Genomic DNA, 26,844 nt, shown 5'->3' with positions numbered 1-26,844 from the left:
CATGATTTGGAAAGGCAAGGAAACTGTGTTGCTGGTTGTGCTGCAAAACAACAATTGGTTCCCAGAGATGAAACAGCTGTTGGATGCTCACATGGGAAATTCCATTGTGGAGGGATCTGCTCTCACAAGTCAAGGCACCATCTATCATCCCGAGTTGGAACTGTGGAGAATTCATATCTGACCCCTAAACTGGGCTCATCTGGCACAATAGGGTTATCATAGCTGGTGCTCGACACCATACTTCAGGCCAGGGCCCCCTTAACAAGCGACTTTAGCGAGTTCTCGCTGACAAGACCATATGCTGGGTTCAGTCCATCCACATTAAAAGTGTATGTCAATCCCACCATGACACACTTTGTCACCTTTGGGTTATTTCTCTGTGGGCAAATAGCAAAAGGTCAGTAAGTTCTTGTGAGGAGCGAGACTGCTGAGAAACTCTTGTCCCGCTTCTGTCTTGTTATTTACTTAGCCATTCTAATTAATGTTTTTACGTGTTCCCTGTTTAGGGAGTAGGCTTATCTGATCATATAAGTCAGTTCAGGCTGACAGAGCAGCTCTTTGTTTGCTTTGGAGGCTGTTCAAAAGGTTTGGCTGTCTCCAAGAAAAGACTTTTGTCACAGCATTGTTGGTGCTACTCCGCTCCCATAGGGGTAAAGGCCCATTCTACCAGAATAATGGCTCCCTTCTAGGCTTAGGCCAATGGTTTATCCTTGCAGGACATTTGTCTGGCTGCAGGCTGAGCTTCCCTGTCACCTTTGCCCTAACTGGGTTAGTGGCATTTTTCTATTTTTTCCCCCCACTGCAGTGTGGATGCATATTTCTTCATACTGTATGTGAATGTGTTCATAAGCAATGTCTCACTACCCAGTGGCTAGTGTCATTGTTGTCTTCAAAACCACTCATGGGAATTTTGGTTCTCCTCCCTCATCCCAAATGTTTTTAGAGCCTCAACTTGGATATACTGCACCACAGCAAACTTAATAAAAAAGTAATGATAAAATCTATAATAAATCTAATATAAATTCTACACAATTTATCTGGCATAAAGGGCTTCAGAGATCATCACTCCTGGGTGGAGCTACCCATAGTTTTAGGAACTGACGCAGCATCTCATTCCCTCCTTTCAGGGAACCAAGGTTACAGTTTTAACCAGTGCATTTTCAAACCAGCTGGCCTTATAATTAACCATTTGAAAAAAGTTATTTGCTCTGATTTTTCAAAACCCTAAATATTCTGTTTTTTCCAGGTTTAAATGAAAAAAAAAATATATCAATGTATTAAAATCCATGAGATTTTCAATCTCAGAATTTTGCACTCCACTGTAAATCCTGTCTCTTAGACCCAAAACGTAAAGATTAACAGATGTTATGTAACATATTTTAGAAATATTTTAATGGTCTTCAGACTGAAACATACAGGCATTGTGTGTATATGGATAAATCATGACTTAAACACTTGTCTTGAATTTGTTTTAGAGAATTTAGCATTAAAAGGACAGGCTACACATTCATCCCTATATTATCATTGGGCAGCAGAAAAAGCCATCGATACTGTACGATATGCCCCAGGTGAAGCCACATTCTGCTCCATTGCAAATTATGGAATTAGCCCATGGTGGAGGTTGGATCTTTTGGGTAAATATAATGTTAGCACAGTGGTCATCACTAGCAGAGCAGACTGCTGTCCTGAACAAATAATTGGAGCAGAGATTCGCATTGGAAACTCCCTGGAGAACAACGGCAACAACAATCCCAGGTAATACAGTTATTCATAAAATCAGTAAACCTCAATAGAGCACAAATAAAGCACAGCTATTGACCAGTCAGCACCCTGGACCAGAACTACTCGTTTTATAATAATAACATATAAACATGTGGCTCCAAGATTGCTAGACAATGATAAATACTTTTGCAAAATATATATATATATTTATTTTTGTAATCTCTGTGCACTGCTCAATGTTGTGCTCTATCAAGATTTATTGATTGATTGATTGATTCATTTGAATTGGTGAATTGATTGTCTTTTACATGATACTGTTTGTCTTTCTCTAGATGTGCTGTAATTCCTACTATTAAAGCAGGTGCCTCTGTTAGTTTCTCATGTGGAATGGAGGGTCGTTATGTGAATGTGTTTATGTCTGGACTTCAGTCTTATCTCACACTGTGCGAGGTAGAAGTCTATGGATCAGGTAATTTCTAGTCTCATGTAGCCAGACCTATGAATGCAGCATAGGTCTGGGGTCTTTTTATTTTGACCTTAGAGGTTACCTAATTGCTTTACACTGTGTCCCAATCACCCATTCACACACACTTTCACACTCACACACCAATGGCAGCAGAGCTGTTATGCAAGGCACTAGCCTGCCATTGGGAGCAACTTGGGGCTCAGTGTCTTGCCCAAGGACACTTTGGCATGTTGAGTCGTGTGGGCCAGGATTCAAACCACCAACCCTGCGATTAGTGTACAACCTGCTCTACCACCTGAGCCACAGCCACCCTTACAGAATACTTTTTACAGACTGTAAAAGTATTTGGCATGTCCCTTATGCTTGAATAACAACATGCACTGGAGCTAACGTTAACAAAACCTGATGATCTTTGTAATAACAGCATGATCTGAGAAGGCGCCAAAGAGCATATATTGTGCTTTAATGAAAGTATATCTGACCACAGAGGCGGCGGCAGCCGATTTTGCCGGGGCTTCAGCCCCGAATGTTTTGAGTGTAGCCCCGAATTAATTTTGAAAAGTTGACTGACAAATATGAAACCAGACAATAGCCTATGTAAACCCCCGAAATCATAAGTTGCCTTATTTCATTGTGTTTTGGCTTTGCACATACTGCATACAGCCTGTAAAAATAGACATAGGCATAATCTAGCCTATAGAATAAGTTCCTTTGCTGTCGGTAGCCTATGGGCGACTCCGTTTCTTCCTCTCTGTTGAATATGCAGCAGGTAGGGGAGTAGCTTGCACAGTCGTTGTGTTAGGGGTATAACAGTTATGACCCGGATCAGATAAGGAGAAAGAAAAACCAGGAGTCAAGAAGTTCAATCAAAGAATCCAAAATTTACTGAAGAATAGTATGCAGTGAAATTGGTAGAGCCAGCGGCAAAGTCTCACGAGGATATCAAAAGCTAACTCATACCTTACACAAAATTTTACATCAATTATACCATTTGCAAGGAGTACATTCTATTATTTCACTCCTGATTGGCTAACAGAGCATAAAGTCACAACATATAGATAGCTATAGCACATCAACATTAATCAGCGCAATTGTCGTCCTGGCCCGAGATTTACATCTGAAGTGACCTCGCAGATGGTCTCGGGCGTCTTCGAGTCTGCCTGCTGTGTCTCCCTGGGTTCAAAACCTGGGTAGAAGGTCAATACGCACACACGAAACACTGACGAACGACAGTGTTTCTCTGCGCACTAAGGGAACCAGAGCACACATTTATCAGGTCATTTTAACCAAAACAGTGAGATAAGAAATATTCACCCCTCAGACAAAGGAGAGGAAAGAAATAATAAGAGAAAATTTACACTTCTACTTATTCAAGTGCTATCACATAGGATTTTAAATCATATAATTAGTCATGGACAGGTAAAAATCAACCACAGAATACATCTGGAACATATGTTTAACATTCCCCTGGTGTCTCATCTCAAGCTTATTCCCAAGACGACCTTCAAGTCAGCCTCCGTGCAGAACAGAGAGAGAGGCTTCAAGGAATGTGCATGAAATAAAAAATTAACTCTTAACACACATATGATTCAGCGTATATTTCAGTTATGCATAAGAAAAATTAAATTGATTATGTGATCATGCATATAGTTAATTCATCATTTTATTAAAGAAGTTAAGCAACAGAATATAGATAGATATTGATATAAAAGGATATATATATATGTATTGATATATCTGAAGAGACAAGGGATTTCGACCCTCACCCTTCAGTTGACATCAACTAACGTTACTTAGTGGTGAGTTAACAGCAGTTAGCAGGAAAGACAGCAAAAATGAAGCAAATGAGGCTTCTAAAATTTCCGAAAGAAGTCAGTGGGTAAGAATTCACATTTGTTTTTGTCCTTAAAGGCTTTCACCCACAGTAAGCTAAACCTCAAGTTGAAACTACCGACTGACATCACATGTAGTAGCCTCTAGCCTCGTGGTTAGTGCACCCGCCTCTCATGCTGGAGACCGCGGTTCAAGTCCTGCATAATTTTCTTGTTTATCAGGTGTTGTTTTCTCTAAGGATAACCAATAAGCATTAGCATAAAATGTATGTGTGACTTGTTTTGTGATATTAGTTTGTAGTAAATATACACTTTGAGGGTAGCAAAGATGTGCCAGAATAAGGCATGGAAACTGGTAACAATTAATCAGTCACTTTACTTTAGAGAAAGTTAAAAGTGAAACATTGTTTATCCCAATGATCCTAATGAAAGGATTTTGACAGATGAACATGGAGAATTATATACAGTTCGATGCCATGGTGTGTCAATGAACTTATACTAAAGTCATTCATGTATTGCTTTAACTTAGGATCTTACACATCATTTTGACTATTTATGTCAAAAAATGTAAATGATTTATATTAAAAAAAAATTTTTACTTCACTTTACTCACTATAATATAACTCTTTTGTGATGAATTTATGTTAATGTACATGAAAATTCAAGAATCATGATAGATATTAGGGCAATCCCACTGATCTGCTCTTCCCAATACATTTTCTTCAATGGTATTGGTCTACAATTTGACATATGTAGCACTTGATGAATTAGTTGTGTGAAGCTGATTTGCAATAAGTTATGTGCTGTATCTGTTCTTTTGCATCACAGATGATTCAGGGAGGAGAGAGGATGTTGAGGATAGTACTAGAGTGGAAAATTTAGGGACTGTAGAAACAGGCCCAGCCAGAGCAAAACTCAAAGAATACCCTCTCACCAGCTTTGGACTACAGGGAAGTGGTTGCTAGTGTGAAAATAAAATGGTCTGGGCTAAGCCCCGGATGTCCTACAATGCTGGAAACGCCTCTGTCTGACCACCTTCACTAAGGCATTAACAAGTTCTATATTACAAATGTGTAGTTGACTTTTGATAAAAGCACATAATCTTAAATCTTATTTTCTACTTTATAATTTATATATTTAAGCAATATCACACAAGCAACAGTGCGATATGGCTCTACATTAGCACTGCTGTGATTTGGCCGCAGGCACGAGGCCGCAGTCCGAGTGCCGTAGGTAATTACATCACTGCTGATGTAGGGCCATATAGCACGATTACGGGTGTGATATTGCTTATATACAACAGTTCAAATAACAAATACATTAAAAATGTTTTGGGAAAAACAGAGTATGGTCAAAAAAAACGCATTTGTGCATGGAACTACTTTCTTAAGCAACGAATCAAATCTGCCGTTGCTTGTTCAAAACAAACAATGCTTCCAAGCCTTCGTTAGTAATTCAAAATGTTTACTTCAGAAATAGTATCACGGCTTGTGCTGTTTCTAACAAGTTATTGGATAAACAAGGATAGATGGCAGGATGTGTCTGTGTGTGTGAGAGACAGAGATGGAGCATGTGCAATCACCTGTTGCCACACCCAATACGAGATGCTGTCAGCTTTCTCAGTGGAAAATAGACGTCCAAGCGGGGGTATTCCTCTTGATTTTGTAGTAGCTGTTGCGCAAGAGTCCTTCACTATAGAAACAGCGATGTCCTCCGCCATTTTAAACAGTATGTATTCAATGTGGAAACTCCGATAATAGGTTAGCACTTGAGTTCTGTAATAAATCAGTCTGTTGTGTCACTCAGCATGAGCTTTAACCCTGAAGTTGTCCATTTAAAGCCATTTAAAGCTATTTCCTAGCTTTGGTAATGTATTAGAAATACGAGTGATCACGGAGCACTGTTCTATGTAAACAATGACTCATATAACGGACTCACTTTACGTCGCCAACTGGCTCATATTACACACAAAAATGATCTTTTGCCACCACCTGCTGGCTAACATATGTAATTTCAAAAATAAAGCCAGTAACTCCTAACAGATACACTTTAGTTTAGAACAGCATGAACACAGTGTTAACACACTGTAGGGTATCAGGTCAGGTTTGGGGAATGTACAATTAATTTTTAATGATCGTAATCAATGATTAATCATACGGTTTGAACTAGATAACAATACATACAAAACACCCCAAAAAGGGCTTATATAGTTCAAGAGTCTGCTTCAAATATATATAGATAATTAAACACAACGAATTATAATTAATTAGGAATATACATTATATGCAGACAGGCTATATTAATTTTAACAACACCTTAATGGAATTGACCCGTAGGCTACCGCAATCAGTCAGTTCGTCCAGCGAACCGCTTTGCTAAATACTCTTGATCAATTCTCTTGAAGGTTTATTCTTAGTATAAGCTTATTCATCAAAAGCACGTTAACTTACTTTGATAATATCAGCTCGTAGCTTAAAATCGCACATTAAAGAGGTTTTGTTTCATGACCAACAAACACAGACAATCACGCGTATAATTGGGTTTAATACAAAGAACTAGGATATATCACTACACTTAACAAACAAACATTTAACATAGAATAAACATAAAATAAACAAAGTAGACACAGTAAGGGAAAATAAAGAATTATTAGAAGTATGGCAAACTTATTTCAACAATTAACCCTTTGGAGCCAGCACGGAAATTACACACTGTAACGCATTTGAATTTCCATGAAATAATACTTGCACAATGGACCTTTGTGTAGCTGAGCAAGACTGCGTGTATGTCGTGTCCTCGGGGCGTCCGTGAGATGGAGGATTTCGGTTTGGTGTTTCCAGAGCGTGGAGTTGAAGCTCACTTGAAGAGAGAGTTGAAGAGTTGGAGAGTCCGGGGGAGCGAAGGGAGCCGGGGAGAGAGAGAGAGTCCGAAGAGGTCGAGAAGAGGAAGAGCAGCAGAAGTGTAAGAGAGGAAGTGGGGGCAGCAAAAGAGGGTAAGAGAGCTTGAAGAGATCCGGGAGAGTCCAAGGGGAAGAGCAGCAGAAGTGTAAGAGAGGAAGTGGGGACAGCAAAAGAGGGTAAGAGAGCTTGAAGAGATCCGGGAGAGTCCAAGGGGAAGAGCAGCAGAAGTGTAAGAGAGGAAGTGGGGGCAGCAAAAGAGAGAGAGTCAATGCTGGATCTGACTTTTAAAGTAGGGAGGTCACACCTCCTTTGGGAGAAGTGACCCAATGAGACCCCTCCGTTTTGGGCGCGAGTTTGCTCCCTTTGTCCGGTCAAGGCTCATTTGCATAATTTATGATTCGGTCAGGACATTGCTTTGACTCACTCAAAAGGCAGTAAAAACATAGCAGAATACAATTTAATGTTCCCTTATATTTATATTCAGCTAGGACAAGTCGTAAGGTTTAATTTGATACCAAGAAACGTGTATTTGGTACACTTAAGCTATATAGCTTAATATATATACACATCTATATATGTATACATACATATATATATATATATATATATATATATCCTCAGAGTTTTACTACACAACTAAACAGTCTTACTAGTTTGATCTAACAGCAGACATACACAAAAATCAACATTTCTGGGTTTTACATGAAAGACACAACTTTTTTGTCAACTTTTCACATGTCTTTCTCACATGGTACAGCACGAGGTTTTGGAGTGTCACATGGGTGAGGGGGTTTGTCAATAGCGCATTGTACGATCACAGACTAGCTATTCCAGTGGTTAGAGGAGTTTTAACAGTGGGTTCTTTGTATTCCGAATCCATGAGTTAATGATTCGCCTTCAGACTCTACAACACATAGTGAAGCATCCGAGTGCTGATGGTGTCACACCATCAGTGCTTATGGAACGTCTTTTGTCTAATTAGATTCGAGGACCGGAACTAACTGTGGTATATTCAGTTATTAATTTTAACTTATATCTTATTTATATATATATATATATATATATATATATATATATTTTTATATAGGAATAACATTAAATATTAACCTGACACGGAATATAAAAGTTGCAGGTAGCATGTTATCATGTATTAAAATGTGTTTGTTTAAATCCTGACTGAATCACTTTTCTTGAATGTGTTTCAGAGAACTTGGCCTTAAGAGGTCATGCTACACAGTCATCCTTATATTACCACAGACCAGCAGAAAAAGCCATAGATGGTGTAAGAAAGGCCCCGGGCTCAGCCACATCCTGCTCCATGACAGAAAATGATATTAGCCCATGGTGGAGGTTGGATCTTCTGGATAATTATTTAGTTAGCACAGTGGTCATTACTAACAGAGCAGACTGCTGTCCTGATCAAATCAATGGAGCAGAGATTCGCATTGGAAACTCCCTAGAAAACAACGGCAACAACAATCCGAGGTAATACAGTTATTCATTAAATCAATTAAACCTCAATAGAGCGCAATATTCGGGTTCTGAATGTAAATATTTTACAAATTTTCTCCATTCAGAAATGCATTTTTAATGATTAACGTGTCTCCAGGTTTGTTAGACCAGTGTTTCCCAACCTTTATTCTGCCACGGCACACTTTTTACGATTAAAAAATTCTACGGCACACTACTATCCGACATAGGCTAACCATCGTCAATATTTTTCCTTTTCTAGAACTTGTCCATGTTTTCTGTCCATCTTAGTAGCGTGTTTAATTGTAATGTTTAAAATTCGGCTATGCAAAAAAAACAAGTCACATACAGTGCTTGCATTAGACTTTCTCATCGTTTGATAGCTAGGGTCGCAAAAAGTCAGTTATAATCTATTATTAACCATCATTTTAATTTTCATATTATAATGATAATAAGACATTAATTGCTTTTATTTTCATTCACATTAAAATTTTTAATCATGAACTTACAGGAATAGCATATAACAGATTATACATTTATTTTTTTTATGAAGAGAACAGTTGAACAACAGAGACACAAACAAGATTAATGTTTTTTCATTCAGATGTGACAGCGGAGGCCATTAAAACACAACATATGAAAAACGCATCATTACAAAAAACAAAAACGATTAAAATATGAACAAACACTTAAAAATGAACTGAACAGAACTCAATCGACAACTCAAACCTTCCTCCTTTTCCGCATCGACTTAAACTGGGTGCTCGCCTGTGCATAATCAAACGCATCAAGGGAGACTGATGCTGAGGCAGCTGTCATTAGATTTTGCATCTTTGCCTCAAACAGACGACTTCTCATGGCAGTTTTAATTTGGTTGCAGAAACCATCACAGAAGGGCGATTTTTTTGAGTTTACCACTTAAAAAAGCGGGAGGTGTGCACAATAAACATTGAAAACGTATTTGGAAGAGAGAAAAAAGCTTGCAGTTGATTTGATTACCAAAAGTAATAAAAAGGACTCATTTATGTTTAGATCGAAGTGTTTTCTTGGTGAATTTAAATGAGTTCAATAACTGGGGCTTCTGATATTCATACAAGATAAGGTAATATTTAATTTTAACAACTCTGGACAATTTTTAAATATTTCTTGTTGCTTAGTACTCTCAAAGACATTATTGGTGAAGCAGAAATGTGTGTTTGAAAAACACTTGTGACATCACTTCTTAGACTTCAATGTATTCTGCAGCACTGACACGAGTCATGTGATGACCCTTTACACATATGAACATCACTCACTACATAGACTTCAATGTATTCTGCAGCGCTGATGCGAGTCATGTGATGACGCTTTACTCGTATAAATATCACTCACTTCATAGACTTCAATGTATTCTGCAGCACTGACGCGAGTCATGTGATGACCCTTTACGCATATAAATATCACTCACTTCATAGACTTCAATGTATTCTGCAGCACTGAAGCGAGTCATGTGATGACCCTTTACGCGTATAAATATCACTCACTTCATAGACTTCAATGTATTCTGCAGCACTGACATGAGTCATGTGATGACCCTTTACACAAATAAACATCACTTACTTCATAGACTTCAATGTATTCTGCAGCACTGACATGAGTCATGTGATGACCCTTTACACAAATAAACATCACTCACTTCATAGACTTCAATGTATTCTGCAGCACTGACATGAGTCATGTGATGACCCTTTACACATATGAACATCACTCACTTCATAGACTTCAATGTATTCTGCAGTGCTGACGCGAGTCATGTGATGACCCTTTACGTGTATAAACATCACTCACTTCATAGACTACAATGTATTCTGCAGCACTGCCATGAGTCATGTGATGACCCTTTACACATATGAACATCACTCACTTCATAGACTTCAATGTATTCTGCAGTGCTGACACGAGTCATGTGATGACCCTTTACACATATGAACATCACTCACTTCATAGACTTCAATGTATTGTGCAGCGCTGACGCGAGTCATGTGATGACCCTTTACACATATGAACATCACTCACTTCATAGACTTCAATGTATTCTGCAGAGCTGACACGAGTCATGTGATGACCCTTTACACATATGAACATCACTCACTTCATAGACTTCAATGTATTCTGCAGTGCTGACACGAGTCATGTGATGACCCTTTACACATATAAACATCACTCACTTCATAGACTTCAATGTATTCTGCAGCACTGCCATGAGTCATGTGATGACCCTTTACACATATGAACATCACTCACTTCATAGACTTCAATGTATTCTGCAGCGCTGACCCAAGTCATGTGATGACCCTTTACTCGTATAAATATCACTCACTTCATAGACTTCAATGGATTATGCAGGGCTGACGCGAGTCATGTGATGACCCTTTACGTGTATAAACAATATACATCACTCACTTCTTAGACTTCAATGTATTCTGCAGCGCTGACGCGAGTCATTTGATGACCCTTTACGGGTATAAATATCACTCACTTCATAGACTTCAATGTATTCTGCAGCACTGACTCGAGTATGTGATGACCATTTACCGGTATAAATATCACTCACTTCATAGACTTCAATGTTTTCTGCAGTGCTGACGCAAGTCATGTGATGACCCTTTACATTTATAAATATCACTCACTTCTGCTCATTAATCATTGCTCTTAATCACAAAAGTGACCGAAAATGATTTCAAAAAGCCAAATATCTGTAAAAGGTGAGGAGTTTGGATCCCTGAAATATATATATATATTTTTTTCATGCATTTATTTATTTTTTGGAATTTGATAATATTTCACGGCACACAGTGGTTGGGAAACACTGTGTCAGACAATGATATAAACTTCTGTAGAAGCCAAATGTCAGTGTGATTTCAACCTTATATAAATAAATAAATGATCTTTTATTGTGAAATTCCTTGTTGAGAACTACATTACCGATGTTTATGAAGAGAGACCCACCAATATAAGAAGTCTCTGTTACCATGAAAAAAAAGCTAAGCAGTGACCTTCCACTCCTATGAAGCATTGCAACTGATGAAATTATTCTCTCTAAACTCTCAAACTAATTAAATAAAATATTTGTAGTTGTGCTGTTGCAGGGAAGTCTCATGATTTGTACTATATTTTATATTTAGGGCCCAAGCACAAAGTGCGTAGGACCCTATTGTTTTCGTTAGGATTATTATTATTATTATTTTATTTTTTTTTTACGACTATTGGGGCACTTTTGGGGCTCTTAACGTGCTCAAAAACTCTTGAAACTTTGCACACGGGTCAGAACCCACGGCTGTCAGGGCCGGGCTGAAGCTGGTACCCGGGCGTGGCAGGGGGGCTCGACAGCGCCCCCTGGAACAGGGTCCGAAAACTTGGTCTATAACTCAAACACGCTTGCATGTAATAATATGAAACTCGATGCACGTATAGATCTCATCGTTTCATATATCCTTCATACTTTTACTTTTTACCCCAGGCCAACAGGAAACCGTCTATTTAGGGTCGTTTGAAAAATGCACGCAATGGAATTTGGAATACTCCTCCCAGAGAATTCCACCAATCGCCACCAAACTCGGTCAGCAGGATATCAAGACATTGAGCATGAAAAATTGCCGGCAGATTTTTGATATCTCGAACGGTTTGGCCGTGGCGAGGAAACGAAATGATGGCGCGAAAAGAGAAACAGGAAGTGTGTTATAACTTCTGCATACATTAATTGATCTCCATGAAACCGCAGCAGCGTGATCGCTGGAAGAAGCCGATCGCATGGATGTGAGTATTGTCAGTCAAAGTTATAGCGCCACCAACTGGCAGAAGGAAGTGTGTCACTTTCAAAATGCTTTGAAATCACCCACTTATTTTTACCCGATTTACTTAAAACTTTAGGTGTATAATGTAAACACACGGCAGATGTAGACATGTGAAAGGATTATTGATATCTTCGATACTGTCGCCGCGGCAACGCTTCAAAGTTGAATATTCTTTTTTGATGCTTTTGATACTCTTAGCATACTTGAAATTGCATGAAACTCGACAGACACATCACATTTATTAGCCAGTACACATGTGCAAATTTTCAGAAACGGGCGTGGTGCAGGGGCTCAGTAGCGCCACCTTTTGACAAAAGTGGGGGGGTTGCTTTACACTTTGACCCACAGTCACAAAACTCAAGATTTTTATTGTTCTCATCGAGCCGGACAACTTTCTAATTTACAGTCATTAGCTCAGACCAACAGAAAGTCAGATATTTTGGTTTGAATGTGGATGTTTTGGAGAATTTTCTCTGCCTCTCTCACTGACCCTACGTCTCTCTGTGTCTGGGGGAGGGGGTGATTTGGCTGTTGAATGAGAATGCTTTTATTTTTGTTTTTCAAGGTTTTGGGGCCCTTAACGTGCTCGAAAACTCTTGAAACTTTGCACACGGGTCGGAACCCGCGGCCATCAGGGCCGGGTCGAAGATGGTACCCGAGCGTGGCAGGGGGCTCGACAGCGCCCCTGGAATGGGATTCGAACACTTGTCCAGTATATCAAACATGCTTGCATGTAATGATATGAAACTCGGTACACTTGTAGATCTCGTCGGGCCGAACAACTTTCGTGCTCTAAGTTTTACGCCAGCCCAACAGGAAGTCGTCTATTATGGGTTGTTTGGAAACACGTGCTCTGGAAATATATATTTTCCTCCTAGAGAATGAATCCAATCGCCACCAAACTCGGTCGGCATGAAGTCAAGACATTGAGGATGCTACATTCCGGACGGATTTTTGATATCTCGAACGGTTTGGCCGTGGCGAGGAAATTGATTTAGGACTAAAAATGGACACATAAAGTGTGTTATAACTTAGTTAGTTCTATCTACAGTTACAAAACTCGGCGTGTATATTGTTCTCGTCAAGCCGAACAACTTTCTAATTTACAGTCATTAGCTCCGACCAACAGAAAGTCAGATATTGTGGTTTGAATGTGGATTTCTTAAAATTTTTCTCTTTCTGAGTGACCCCTCCTCCTCCCTTTCTGTGTTTTTTCTCTCAGTGTCTCTCTGTCTGACAGACAGAATGGGCCTGCCAAATTTTTTTTGTGTGTGTGTGTGTGAGGAGGGGGATGGGGGGTTCTCTGTTGGGTTTAGATTTTAAATTCTGGGACTTTTGGGGCCCTTAACATGCTCGAAAACTCTTGAAACTTTGCACACAGGTCAGAACCCGCGGCCATCAGGGCCGGGCTGAATCTGGTACCCGAGCGTGGCAGGGGGCTCGACAGCGACACCTGGAATGGGATTCAAACACTTGTCCATATATCAAACATGCTTGCATGTAATAATATGAAACTCGGAACACTTCTAGATCTCGTCGGGCCGAACAAATTTCTAATTTACAGTCATTAGCTCAGACCAACAGAAAGTCAGATATTTTGGTTTGAATGTGGAACACATTTCAAATTAACTTTGAAGCTCCAAAAGCACATCAAAAGTAACATAAAAGAAGGGAGTGTGTTATAACTTCTGCATACATTAACTGATCTCGATGAAACTTCAGCAGTGTGTTTGCGGGAAGAGGCCGGTCGCATGGATGTGACTACTGTGAGTCAAAGTTATAGCGCCACCAACTGGCAGAAGGAAGTGTGTCACTTTCAAAATGCTTTGAAATCACCCTCTTATGTCTCAAGTGAACAAACAGACCAACAGAAAATCAGATATTTTGGTTTGAATGTGGAACACATTTCAAATTAACTTTGAAGCTCAAAAAGCACATCAAAAGTAACATAAAAGCAAGGAAGTGTGTTATAACTTCTGCATACATTAACTGATCTCGATGAAACTTCAGCAGTGTGTTTGCGGAAGAGGCGGTCGCATGGATGTGACTACTGTGAGTCAAAGTTATAGCGCCACCAACTGGCAGAAGGGAGTGTGTCACTTTCAAAATGCTTTTAAATCACCCTCTTATGTCTCAAGTGAACAAACAGACCAACAGAAAGTCAGATATTTTGGTTTGAATGTGGAACACATTGCAAATGAACTTTGAAGCTCCAAAAAGCACATAAAGGCAGCATAAAAGCAAGGAAGTGTGTTATAACTTCTGCATACATTAACTGATCTCGATGAAACTTCAGCAGTGCGTAAATTATAATTACATTAATAAACCTGAACAGACACCTCCGGATAAATACTGGCCTTCTGGATTAACACGTTTAAGTGCTGGAAAAGATATTGACCTATGACATCAAAAATTATTCTACATTTGAATTACCTCATAGATGTGACTATTGTGGTTCACGGTCCTAGGCACTGTCCCTGTCTCAAATGGCACACTTCATATGAATTTTCAGTCTTGTGTACTTATTTCGTGTGTCCATTAACTCCATGAGACCGTAGGGTGTCTCATTTTTCATTTTAGGTATCGGAAGGGTGCTCACACATACTTTGTGGTTGATATGTGCCCTCCATGCAAACTTTTGCAGAGCCCACGCTGATGCGAGCTCTACAGCACACGTCTTCTCGACGGTCAAAGCGAGGTTACGTTATTGCCCATCGTGCACAGCGACCCTAAAGGCACGGGGGTGGTGGTGCCACCGGCTTGGGCCCGCCATCGCTGCTCGCAGCTATATTTATATACTTGTATTTACTATAATATACTATCATTTTACATTACTAATATACGTAGATAATTTTGAGTGCTTAAACCTAACCAATACCAAAAAGACATAACAAGTGAAGAAAAGTACATTCACAATAATGTATTCCAAAAAATTTCAGAAAGGTACTAAACGGCTGCATTCAAATTCCTCCGAAGCCAAACGATAGATGCTTTTGTCATCCAAACATTAGAATGTCACAATCGGTCACATGAAATGCAAAAGCAAATGTTTCATGTTTAAAGAATGCAGGTCAGGATAGGGATGTTATAATTCAATAAAGACTTGCATTTAGATCTGTTCCTCACAAAAAGCATCATAAGACCTGAAATACAGTGCATGAATACTTTTTTGATAATTGTTTTTGTGCTTAGCATTTTTTTATTTATTTTTTTAGCCACAACTCGGAAATACTGAAATTGTCCTACTACTGCAAACTTAATAAAAATGAAATGATAAAATCTATAATAAATCGACTATAAATACGACACAATTTATCTAACCTTGTCTTACCTACCCCAATTTCTGCCACAGAGAGTGATTATATTTAAAAATGAATAGATAAAAAAATTATGCTTTCAAAAAAAGAAAAAAAAATTGTTTGATTAATTTGAACTGTTAATTCAATTTCTTTTCAATGATACTGTTTTTCTTTCTCTAGATGTGCTGTAATTCCTAGTATTGCAGCAGGTGCTTCTGCCAGTTACTCATGTAGTGGAATGGAGGGCCGTTATGTGAATGTGTTTATTCCTGGACATCAGACTTATCTCACTCTGTGTGAAGTAGAAGTCTATGGAACAGGTAATTTCTGACAGCTATTATTATTGTTGTGGTGTTGCACTAGCCAATTTTACATCTGATTTTCAGTCGTAAGCTCGTTTACGTTGTCATCAGAGCTCAGATTCTCGCTCGAAAAATCAGATCCTTCTGGAATGATGTCAAGGGGTGAGGTGCTTACCCTTTGAAGCAGCAGAAGACCTAAACTGTGGTGATGGAGTGGTGGAGGGTGAAAACAACAGTGGCAAAAGTAGCAGTGAAGAACAGCTGTGAGGAGCATATGAAGCATAGGGCTGTTCGATTCCAGAAATTTGGGAATCAACTGAGATTCCGATTCCTGGTTTTGGAATCGATGTTGTCTTGGTGTAAAATGAAGGCATTGTGTAGAGTGAAGAAATGTTTGTTTTGTGTGCTTACTGCTGTAGTATTGAACGTGACTCGAGTGACAGTGTGCAGCTGTGAAGTTCTGCTTTTGTAAGAGTCCCATTCAAAAATCTCAATAAATTACGTATTTATTAACACTTATTCAAATAAAACCAGTAATGTAATGAAAGGAACGCTACCCATTGTAATGAAGTAAAAGTATTTTTTTTTTATCATCAAAAATGTACTTGAGTTAGAGAGAAAAGTACCCAACATAATCATAATTTTTTCAAAAAAGTTACTCAAGTAAACTGAATGGACTAAATGTAGCACATTACAACCCACCTCTGTGTGTATATATACAGTTCTGGAAAAAATTAAAAGACCACTCCAAATGTTTCTTAAATCAGCATCTATACACGTATGGCAGCAATTAATAAAGTCACTCAACATCAATGTGAAAGACTGCTAGAGATCATGCAAAGATGCATGAAAGCTGTGATTGAAAATCAGGGTTATTCCACCAAATATTGATTCCTGAATGCTTCCTACGTTAAAACATTAGTATTGTGTTGTTTGAAAATGAATATAAACATTTTTTCTTTGCATTATTCAAGGTCTTAAAACACGCCATCTTTTTTGTTATTTTGACTAGTTGTCAGTTTCTGCAAATAAATGCTCTAAATGACAATATTTTTATATGGAATTTGGTATAATGGTTGTCAGTACCTTGAGTAAAATGAACATTTTTGTTTTATTCTATAAACACATATCTATAAATAGTAAATCCAGAGAAACATAATTTTGCAGTTTTGTTTTTCCAGAGCTATATATATATATATATATATATATATAAACAAATGCTTTTTGTTCCCATAAAGGTGAAATTACAGCATTTGCCAGCAGTGAATAGCAAGTTCCCCATCTGTCGCTCTCTCCACGTTGTGTCGGAGAAGCGACACTAGGAGTCTCTCTTGAGCACTGAATATACCTCTGATCCATTGAAAAAAGGCCAATGAGAAGTTGCCAGTCAGTATTTGCATACCCCGCCCCCGGACATAGGGGTATAAAGGCGAGTTCATTCCGAAATTTTCTTCGGAGCTGATGGTTGTGCATGCTGTTCGTGTGAAAACACACCCGTTCCTGTATTCCTCTGACGCTACTGCATGCTGTTGGATTGAGGGCGCATTACAACGATTCTTCTCCTTGTACAGAAGTGCATATTGCCCCTGGATGCTTCGACAGCGCAGTATAAAACTCAAACAAGTTATTAAAAGAGTGATTTTCTCTAAAAGAGTGATTTTCTCTAAAAGAGCAAAATACACAGTGGTGTTGAACGTCCTTTTCAGGACACGTCTTTTTAAAGATGCCTTTCCGCCCGTGTAGTTCCTGGATGCGGTAGAGTGCTCTCCGCTTCAGTCGGCCACAGGCGTTGTCTCGTGTGTCTGGGCAGCGATCACACCGAGGCTGCGTTTGTGGATGGTTCATGTTCTCACTGCGAGAACATGACCATGACAACGTTGCGGTCGCGGCTCGCTTTCAACCAAAAGCAAGCCACTCCAGCCACCCCTCGCATTGCTCCTTCTTCCCACGAGATTGAGGATGGTGCGAGTGATGCTGGAAGCGATTTGGGGATGGCAGCGGGCGCGGCTCTGTTGGGTACCCCCCCTCGGACCACCCGTCCCCGGCACGCTCGTTGACTCCCGTCCATGCTCGGAGGCAACAGCAGCTCGCCTCACAGCCAGCTTGCCTATCCTCTAGAGCTAGAAGTGGATGAGCATGCCGCTGCATCGGAGAGCGCGGCGTCTGATGCGGATGACTCCCTTGGGCTGCTGCCTTCGGGCTAGCACGCCCAAGCCGAGGCTGACGCTCAGATGTCGGACATGCTGTCCCGGGCCGCCGCCAGCGTGAGTTTGGACTGGAACCCCCCGTCCTCCCCACAGCCATCGCGGTTCGATGACTGGTTCTTGGGGTCCGGGCGCCGCTCACATCCCCCTGTCCCGTTTTTCCCGGAAGTGCACGATGAGCTGACGTCGCTGTGGAGGGCATCGTTCACCACACGACATCACAAAGCAACACGTCGAGAAAGCGAAGCCCCAGTCTCTAAGTTCGGTCTCTTTGGCGACACCATTGAGGACTTCACCCAGCAGTTGAAGAAACAGACGGAGGCGATATCACATATCCTGCCCCGCCGCAAACCTGGCGCCTCGGGCCCTGCCCCGTCTGCTCGCCGAGGGCGTCCCCCTGCGAGGAAACGACAAGCTGCTCAACCTGGGCCCAGCTCTCAGCCCACGCGTCGAGCACTCTGCAGGAAGCAGACGCCCCCCCGTCTCAAGGACCACCTTGAGGACCCGGAAGGCTCCCAGGCGCTCCTGAGATGGATGACCCAGAGCCCAAGACGTTAGCTCCGGGCCTGGTTCTCGGACCTCGTGCTCCTCACGACAGCACCTCCCTGGCGAGGAAGGACCTTCTGTCTCAGGTGCAGGGCACGCTCAGGCATCCGCATCCAGACCTCTGGAAACTCCACGTCTGGTCCCTGGACGGGACGTGGAAGATCTAGCTGGTCTACCACCTACCATCGTAGACACGATCAACCAAGCCAGAGCCCCTTCTACCAGGCAGCTTTACGCCCACAAGTGGCACTTGTTAACAGATTGGTGTTCTTCCAGGGTGGAAGACCCACAGAGGTGTGCAGTTAGGTCGGTGCTCTTATTCCTGCAAGAGAGGCTGGAGTGGAGGCTGTCCCCTTCCACCCTTCTGTCTCAGGTGCAGGGCACGCTCTGGCATCCGCATCCAGACCTCTGGAAACTCCACGTCTGGTCCCTGGACGGGACGTGGAAGATCTAGCTGGTCTACCACCTACCGTCGTAGACACGATCAACCAAGCCAGAGCCCCTTCTACCAGGCAGCTTTACGCCCACAAGTGGCACTTGTTAACAGATTGGTGTTCTTCCAGGGTGGAAGACCCACAGAGGTGCGCAGTTAGGTCGGTGCTCTTATTCCTGCAAGAGAGGCTGGAGGGGAGGCTGTCCCCTTCCACCCTAAAGGTGTATGTCGCTGCTATCGCGGCTCACCACAACGCAGTAGACGGCAAGTCCCTTGGTAAGCACGACTTAATCATCAGTTTCCTAAGAGGCGTCCGGAGGTTAAATCCCTCCCGGCCAAGCCTGTTCCCCTCCCGGGACCTCTCAGTAGTCCTCGCGGGCCTCCAGAGACCTCCCTTCGAGCTGCTAGAATCAGTTGGACTAAGGGCCCTCTCTCTTAAGACTGCCCTGCTGATCGCATTCGCCTCCATCAAGAGTGTCGGGGACCTGCAAGCGTTCTCTGTTAGCGACACTTGCCTGGAGTTCGGTCCGGCAGACAATCATGTGATCCTAAGACCGCGACCAGGCTATGTGCCCAATATTCCTACCACGTCCTTCAGAGACCAGGTAGTGAACCTGCAAGCGCTGCCCCGGGAGGAGGCAGATCCAGCCCCTCCGTTGCTGTGTCCGGTACGTGCTTTGCATACCTACCTGGACCGCACACAGAGCTTTAGACGCTCTGAGCAGCTCTTTGTATGCTTTGGGGGACAGCAGAAAGGAAATGCTGTCTCCAAACAGAGGCTTTCTCACTGGGTTGTAGATGCCATTTCATTGGCTTATCACACTCAGGCCGTGCCTCCCCCCTTGCGGGTCCGAGCTCACTTGACAAGGAGCGTTGCGTCCTCGTGGGCACTGGCCAAGGTTACATCCCTGGCAGACATTTGTAGAGCAGCGGGGTGGGCGACACCCAACACCTTTGCGAGATATTACAATCTCAGGGTTGAGTCAGTTTCATCCTGTGTTTTCTCAGGTCCGAGCCAGTAGAACTCGGTAATACGCTGATGGGCTGGCCGGGTGAATCGCTTGCATATATGCCCTTTCCCTCGCTTGAGGTAAAACTGTTCGTCTTTTTTCCCAGGAGACTTCACTCAACTCGAATCCCTGGTCGATTCCTCCCTAGCCCTCATGGGTTCGCCATTCGGAGGAGGAACTTGCCGACCCAATCCATTGCGGGTACTCAGATCTACCCTGTACTGGATTAGGTGCTCCACAAAGTAGGGACTCCTACGCAGACTCCCCCTGTGTGTAATTTCTTACGAGCAGACCCGCGTTTTCCTTGGGTACGTTTTGGCTGCCCCCCGGTCGCTGTGTGTAGCAACTCCACCCTCGCTGAGGCTGGATCTACCACTGCGCCACTTCCACGTGTCGCCTAAAAACACATGTGATGTATTCACCACCGTACCTCCCCAGTTGGGCAGGGGTGGTCTCCGCAGGGTCTTTTCCCCCCTGAAAGAATGGGAAATTGGGTAAGACCCCCTTCCCTCAGTGCGTGTAAGGACCCCGGCTGTCTTTTGCTCTATGCAAGAAACATAGAGAGAAAAGAGGCCCAGCCAGGCTTGGCCCGTTCCCAGGTTGCCTAGGGTAACCAGAAGGATTCTGATGACTTTTTTGGGGCATTGGGGAAGGGTACGTGCAGTCTGACACAGCCGGTCATTTGGCACGTAACAAATACCTGCCCGCTCCTGTGTAAGCAGAACATGTACACGGCTCAGCGCATGGCGGATTTAAATTGGACCCCTAGTGTCGCTTCTCCGACACAACGTGGAGAGAGCGACAGACGGGGAACGTCTAGGTTACGGATGTAACCTCCGTTCCCTGATGGAGGGAACGAGACGTTGTGTCTTCCCAGCCACGTCGCTGAGCCGAACCGCTGTAGTGGCCAGAACCATTTCCGGCTCCTCAGAAAAATCCTGAATGAACTCTAGTATTTGCCTCGCCTTTATACCCCTACGTCCGGGGGCAGGGTATGCAAATACTGACTGCCAACTTCTCATTTGTCTTTTTTCAATGGATCAGAGGTATATAAGTTGCTCAAGAGAGACCCCTAGTGTCGCTTCTCCGACACAACGTCTCGTTCCCTCCATCAGGGAACGTAACCTAGACGTTAAACCTTAACTTTTTCCTGCAGTCTTTCTATGCTTAAATTACTCATGCTATTTACAAGTGTATGAAGTCTTGACTGGTTTGCCATTTTGTGTTTTTCAGGATACAGGAGAAAAACTTTCCTAAATATGCAATTTCTCTCCAGTGCAGATGCAGCAATAATGAGTGACCAAATTCTGAAGCAGGTTAGAGAAACAATGAAAAATATGAAAGAAATGGACGGACTTTAAAGGTGCACTTAATATTTTTATCCTGATTAAAAAGTTTTACTCCAAAATATATTAATAGTAATTTTGAAACATATGAATAAAATGATGACCAATCACAAGATATGTAATCCAGTCATACCAGTAACCTTATAAAGGCTGTTTTATTCTACATGGAGAGGGTCCGCACATGGGGGCTGCCACGTTAGAATCACACGACCACTCGCTAAATCACCGTAACCATCCTGTTATTGGACACTTTCACTAATGGATTAAATGAATCATGGCTGACTGTGAATATTGAATTTCTACAATGGCATCTGAAACTTAAATGCAAGCCGCTAGATCTCAGTGTAAGTCCAAGATGATAAATTAAAAAAAATTACAGAGTGCACCTTTAAAGATAACCTTACAATCTAAAAATCATTAATACATTTCAGTTGGACCCATTTTTCCTTTTGAGGCCCAATTTCCAATACTACTTTACAGCATTTTTGTAACGCTGATGAGATTCAATGATACAATATTTTGACCAGTTTAATAGATCTTGTGTGTGTTGAAATCTTTCACGTGTCTAGCTGCAGTCTGCACTGGCATTACGAGGGCTCTCTGATGTTAAACTATGCTGGACTCAACCACCAAAAAAGAGGACAGTAAAACAGCATGTGACAGAAGGTAATTGTCACAATTACTGATGTAACCTCCGTTCCTTGATGGAGGGAACGAGACGTTGTGTCAAAGACTTGACAATAGGGGTCACCCTTGGGAGCCCAGACATCTCTGATTATTGGGAAAAGGCCAGTGGGCGTGTGGGATTTGTATGCCATTTCGCCGGACATACGTGTATGAAAGGAGTGTCGCTTGCAAACAAACACACAGGTTTCGCACTGAGGAGCCGAGCCAAAGACCCGGCCATTTCAGCAGTTGGTCCAGTGTTGTGGCAAGAGGGACACAACGTCTTGTTCCCTCCATCAGGGAATGGAGGTTATATAAGTAACCGCAATGTTCCCTATCTGTCACTCACTCAACGTTGTGCCACAAGATCTGAACCGGTTTACGCAGACTTGCGGTGCGAGATGGCCAGAACCCTGTGTGCCTCGTATCCAGCGCAGCAAGCCGTAGCATAACTACCCCCGACACACTGGCAGGCATGAAGCAGTCCCCTCACCTCGGGGAGCGGCTAACTGCTCAGAAGTGTAAGGACTGGCTGGCTCAGCCGTAGCCTTCTCTCTATTATACCCCCCAAAAAAGGAACAAATTGTTCAGCTGGGGGCCATATAAGGTCCATGTTGGGGGGGTGTCCCTCCAAAGACGAGGACACCGCGGAGACCACACCCGGCCCAGAAGGGGGGACTTCTAACTGGAATAAAACACACAGACTTACCGGGTCGGCGCGTAAGCACATCATACGGAACGGCACCAGAGTAGGTGCTGCCCAAGGAAGGGAGGAGTTACTACAAACACTGTGACCAAGGACAGAGGGCCCTCTGCCCAAGGAAGACGCGGTTTACCAGCAGGAAATTATTTTGCGGAATATACATCACACAGGATTACCTAAGGAGACAACCAGCACATGTGGAGCACTTACCTCAGTACGAGGGCCTAAGTGACGGACGTACTGGGGTGTTGGCAAGCCTCTCCGAAGACTCGTTGGCCGCTGGGCTAAGGAGGAAGAACGTTCAGGGTTCATACTTTTTTGTGAATGCAGCTGGGAAAAGAGAGCACTTCTTCACCTCAAGGGAGGGGAAAGGCGCTATGCGCAAGCAGCACACCTGGCCAGCTGACCCGAACTTACCTGTTTGTGTCACTTGATAACACTCAGGACGATACTGGCTCAACCCTGAGGTTATAGAACCTCATAAATGTTTTAGGTGTTGACCAGCCCGCAGCTCTACAGATGTCTGCTAGAGATGTGCTGTTGGACAATGCCCAAGAAGCCGCTACGCCCCTGGTAGAGAGTGCTTGCAGGCCAGCAGGGGGCGGCATATGCTGGGCACGGTATGGCATCCTCTGTTTGGTGTGCTCAACATGCACTTCCGGGGAGAAAGGTACGGGGGCAGGGTGCGGCCGTAAGCGCTGCTCGGACAAATCATAGGGCCGCTCGCAGCCACCCGGGCAAGCATGGCCGTCAGCTGTGCATGGCGACAGACTGAATCAACCCACTCTCCGATGCTGTAATCGAAAGCTCATCCACTTCATGAGCTGCGAACATGACCGGGAACTCGCTCAGAGACGAGCCAGCGGTCACATTGTGGAACTCGCTTCTATATATAAAAGAAGCTCTGCTCAGCTGTCGAAGCGCCCAAGGGTGTTTACTCAGCACAACCATTGTGTGTGAGGGGGAGAACCTCTGTAATGCGCCGTAGATTCAACAGCCTTTCAGAGAGAGAGATGAATGGCACAGCAGGAGGAATTCAGCTCTGTGAATACGTCCGCTTGTCTCCGAAGAAGAAATCTGAGTGTGTTTGCAAGTATCACTCCTTTTATACCCGTATATCCGGGGGAGTGACATGCAAATCCCACACGCCAATTCTCATTGGCCTTTTCTCAAAGATCAGAGATGTCTGGGCTCCCAAGGGTGACCCCTAGTATCAACTCATCGACAGAACGTCGAGTGAGTGACAGATATGGAACTTATTTTTACAAAGGGTACACACAAGGGTATAATTATTTTCTGAATCTTTTATATATATTTTTTGTTTGTTTACAGGTCAAAAAAGTTGTGTCAAAAGCATTTGATACAAGTCTTTCAGGAAAATGTAATTGCTAATTGATTTCTGTCATTGTTCCTCTTGCTGTCATAGCCATTATCTTGTCCTACATATGTCATTTTAAATTGAACACAATTTATTTAAACTAATACTTTGTCAGTTAATCAGTATCCCAGCTAATATTAAGAATTCAAACTATTGAAAATTGTATTATTTTCATTCATTGATAATTGTTGACAATATGATTTTATGGAGTATATATTTATTTCATTGTATTTCATACATTTATTTCATTTCACATTTCAGTCACAAAAACATTTTATACGAACATGCAATCTAAACACATTCTACAATGTTTTTAACACAGTGAATGGTTGTTGTTAGGAAGAATGCACATCTGAATGTGATTTAATTGTAATGTGGTTTCATTTTGTTCAAAAAGAGTTTTACTGCACAGTGTAGTTTTATTTGAGATGGTCACTTGATCCATTTATTAAGTACATTATATATATTATTATTTCCAAATGTGATATTAAGTGAGACCAACTCTTCTGATCATAACAGTTAGGTAAGGACTAAGAACACTGCCAGATACTTTAAATGAATAAAACAAATTGTCTGTACAACCTCTACAAAACAATGTTACATTGTTTCAAATTTAAGGAAAACTTCGATTCAAATATATAGCATTTTGCTTTGCAACTTGCAGTGATGTTCTAGCTTCTAGTTGCTATATTAATAACACATGTAATGTATCATTTTAATAATGAAATATCTGTTACTTATTTTAACTTTGTTATCTGACAGAGACTTTAGGTTTCACTGATTGCAGTGGACCACTTTCACCTTTACGCAGAAATAAAAATCGAGATCTTGCATCACAAAGTTTTACATGTTACTCTTCTTTTGTGAATGTTTAAATAATCAATGGGTGGTTTTGCAGTGTTTATTGGAAAAAAAATTCCCTGTATTTTAAGAAAAAGAAATACAATTAAAATATAATGACATTGAAAGATATTCCTAAACTGTATACGAGTCGTTTTTAATACCTTTTATATTTTAGTATAAATTAATGTAATCATAGACCGCATGGGGTATTTTAAAAACATTAAATTATATATATAATCAATATTTAAAATGGCAATTATTAAAAAATATTTTTATTATTTATATTTATGAAATATATTGAATATCAAAATGTTATTTTATATGTCATTTTATGGAGCATGTGGAAGAACACTGCTCTTTTCTTCTTGATAAATTACATTTATCAATAGATAAAATCAATAAATTGACATTTTAATGCCAAGATTATAATTTTTTTTGTAAACACATTTGACAGTAATGTGGTATTCAGTTTGTAGTCCTCATGTCTTTACACCGGCTTTCTGTCAGTGTTGATTTTAAAGTATTTTACTATTTTATAAATCACTTAGTGACCAATGATCTAAATACATTGTAGAAACTTGTTGAATATGAACCTAACAGACCTCTCATATCATTAGGATCAAGTCAGTTAGAAATTACAAAGTTTCAAACAAGGTGAGACAGCGTTTAGCTAATATGCCTCCCAGACTGAAAACGCATCTGTTAACTGAGCATTTATTCACGAAAATGCTCCAAAATTAAAATTCTCGCATTTATTCTCCCTCATGAATCCCAAATGTGTATCACTTACTAATGTGCATGTGTGTGTGTGTGTGTGTTATGTGTTTTGATAGTCTTTACAAAGTCACAAAGTTTGGTTCCTGTGCTAAAAACCATGTGCTATTTAAACATGACAATATACGTTAAAGGACCCGAATGCAATTGGAGGGTTAAGTATGATTTCAAAAACTGAAATATGTTGTGAATGTGTGTTGATTTCAGTCATATCGAAATCAAACTGAATTGATAAAATCACAGGTGATCAGAGGTGCCCGGAAGCTGAACCCTCCCAGGCCATGCCTGTTCCCCTCATGGGATCTCTCCATGGTCCTTTCAGGCCTTCAGAGACCCCTCTTTGAGCTGCTAGAATCAGTTGAGCTCAAAGCCCTCTCCTTGAAGAGTTCGGTCCGGTAGACACCCATGTCGTCCTAAGACCACGACCGGACTACGTGGCCCAGGTTCCTACGACCCCCTTCAGGGAGCAGGTAGGGAACTTACAAGCGCTTCCCCAGGAGGCGGCAGACCCAGTCTTTTCGTTGCTGTGTCCAGTGCATGCTTTGTGTACCTATGTGGACAGCACGAAGAGGTTTAGATCTTCTGAGCAGCTCTTTGTCTGCTTTGGTGGACAGCAGAAAGGGAATGCTGTCTCCAAACAGAGGTTTGTCGGTGCCTCTAAGGAACCTGATAATCAGATTGTGCTTCCCTAGGGACTTACCTATCCAACTGGGTTATTGACACCATGGCTTTGGCCTATCACACCTAGGCCACCTTGTGGGATCGAGCACACTCGACGAGAAGTGTGGCATCCTCTTGGGCAATGGGAAATGGCACCTCCCTAGCAGACATTTGCAGAGCAGTGGGCTGGGCAACACCCAATAACTTCACGAGATTTTACAATCTCAGTGTTGGGTTGGTCTCGCCCCTTGTTCTCTCAGGTCCGATCATGTAGTACTCGGGAATGCGGAACGTCTAACCAGGTGTTCTGCTTGCACATAGCGCCTTTCCCCTCCACTGAGGTGATCACACTCTTTTCGCCCAGGAGAATCCACTAAACTCATGCTCCCTGGATGTTTTTCCTCGCTAGCTCTCTGGAAATCCCCAACCAGACCCACTATTAGTACTAAAATTACTC

General features: G+C 41.9%; 2 protein-coding genes across 2 annotated transcripts in view; both read left to right on the top strand.

Annotated features, from left to right (window-relative positions):
• Positions 1 to 26,844, top strand: part of LOC127617712 (histone H2B-like) — a 198,383-nt gene that overhangs the window by 57,788 nt on the left and 113,751 nt on the right. The gene's annotated exons all lie outside the window — the stretch shown is intronic.
• On the top strand, positions 2 to 26,475 carry LOC127619190 (uncharacterized). Its single transcript, XM_052091995.1, has 8 exons — positions 2 to 128; positions 1,476 to 1,755; positions 2,055 to 2,191; positions 8,126 to 8,405; positions 15,703 to 15,842; positions 21,251 to 21,333; positions 21,933 to 22,029; positions 26,420 to 26,475. Exons 1-8 carry the CDS (start codon positions 2 to 4, stop codon positions 26,473 to 26,475), a joined length of 1,200 nt encoding a protein of 399 aa, XP_051947955.1.

This window comes from Xyrauchen texanus, chromosome 2, assembly GCF_025860055.1.
Source record: "Xyrauchen texanus isolate HMW12.3.18 chromosome 2, RBS_HiC_50CHRs, whole genome shotgun sequence".
Classification (NCBI taxonomy): Eukaryota; Metazoa; Chordata; class Actinopteri; order Cypriniformes; family Catostomidae; genus Xyrauchen; species Xyrauchen texanus.
Note: the sequence above shows the minus strand (reverse complement) of the source record. Positions and strands in the feature narration are given on the sequence as shown.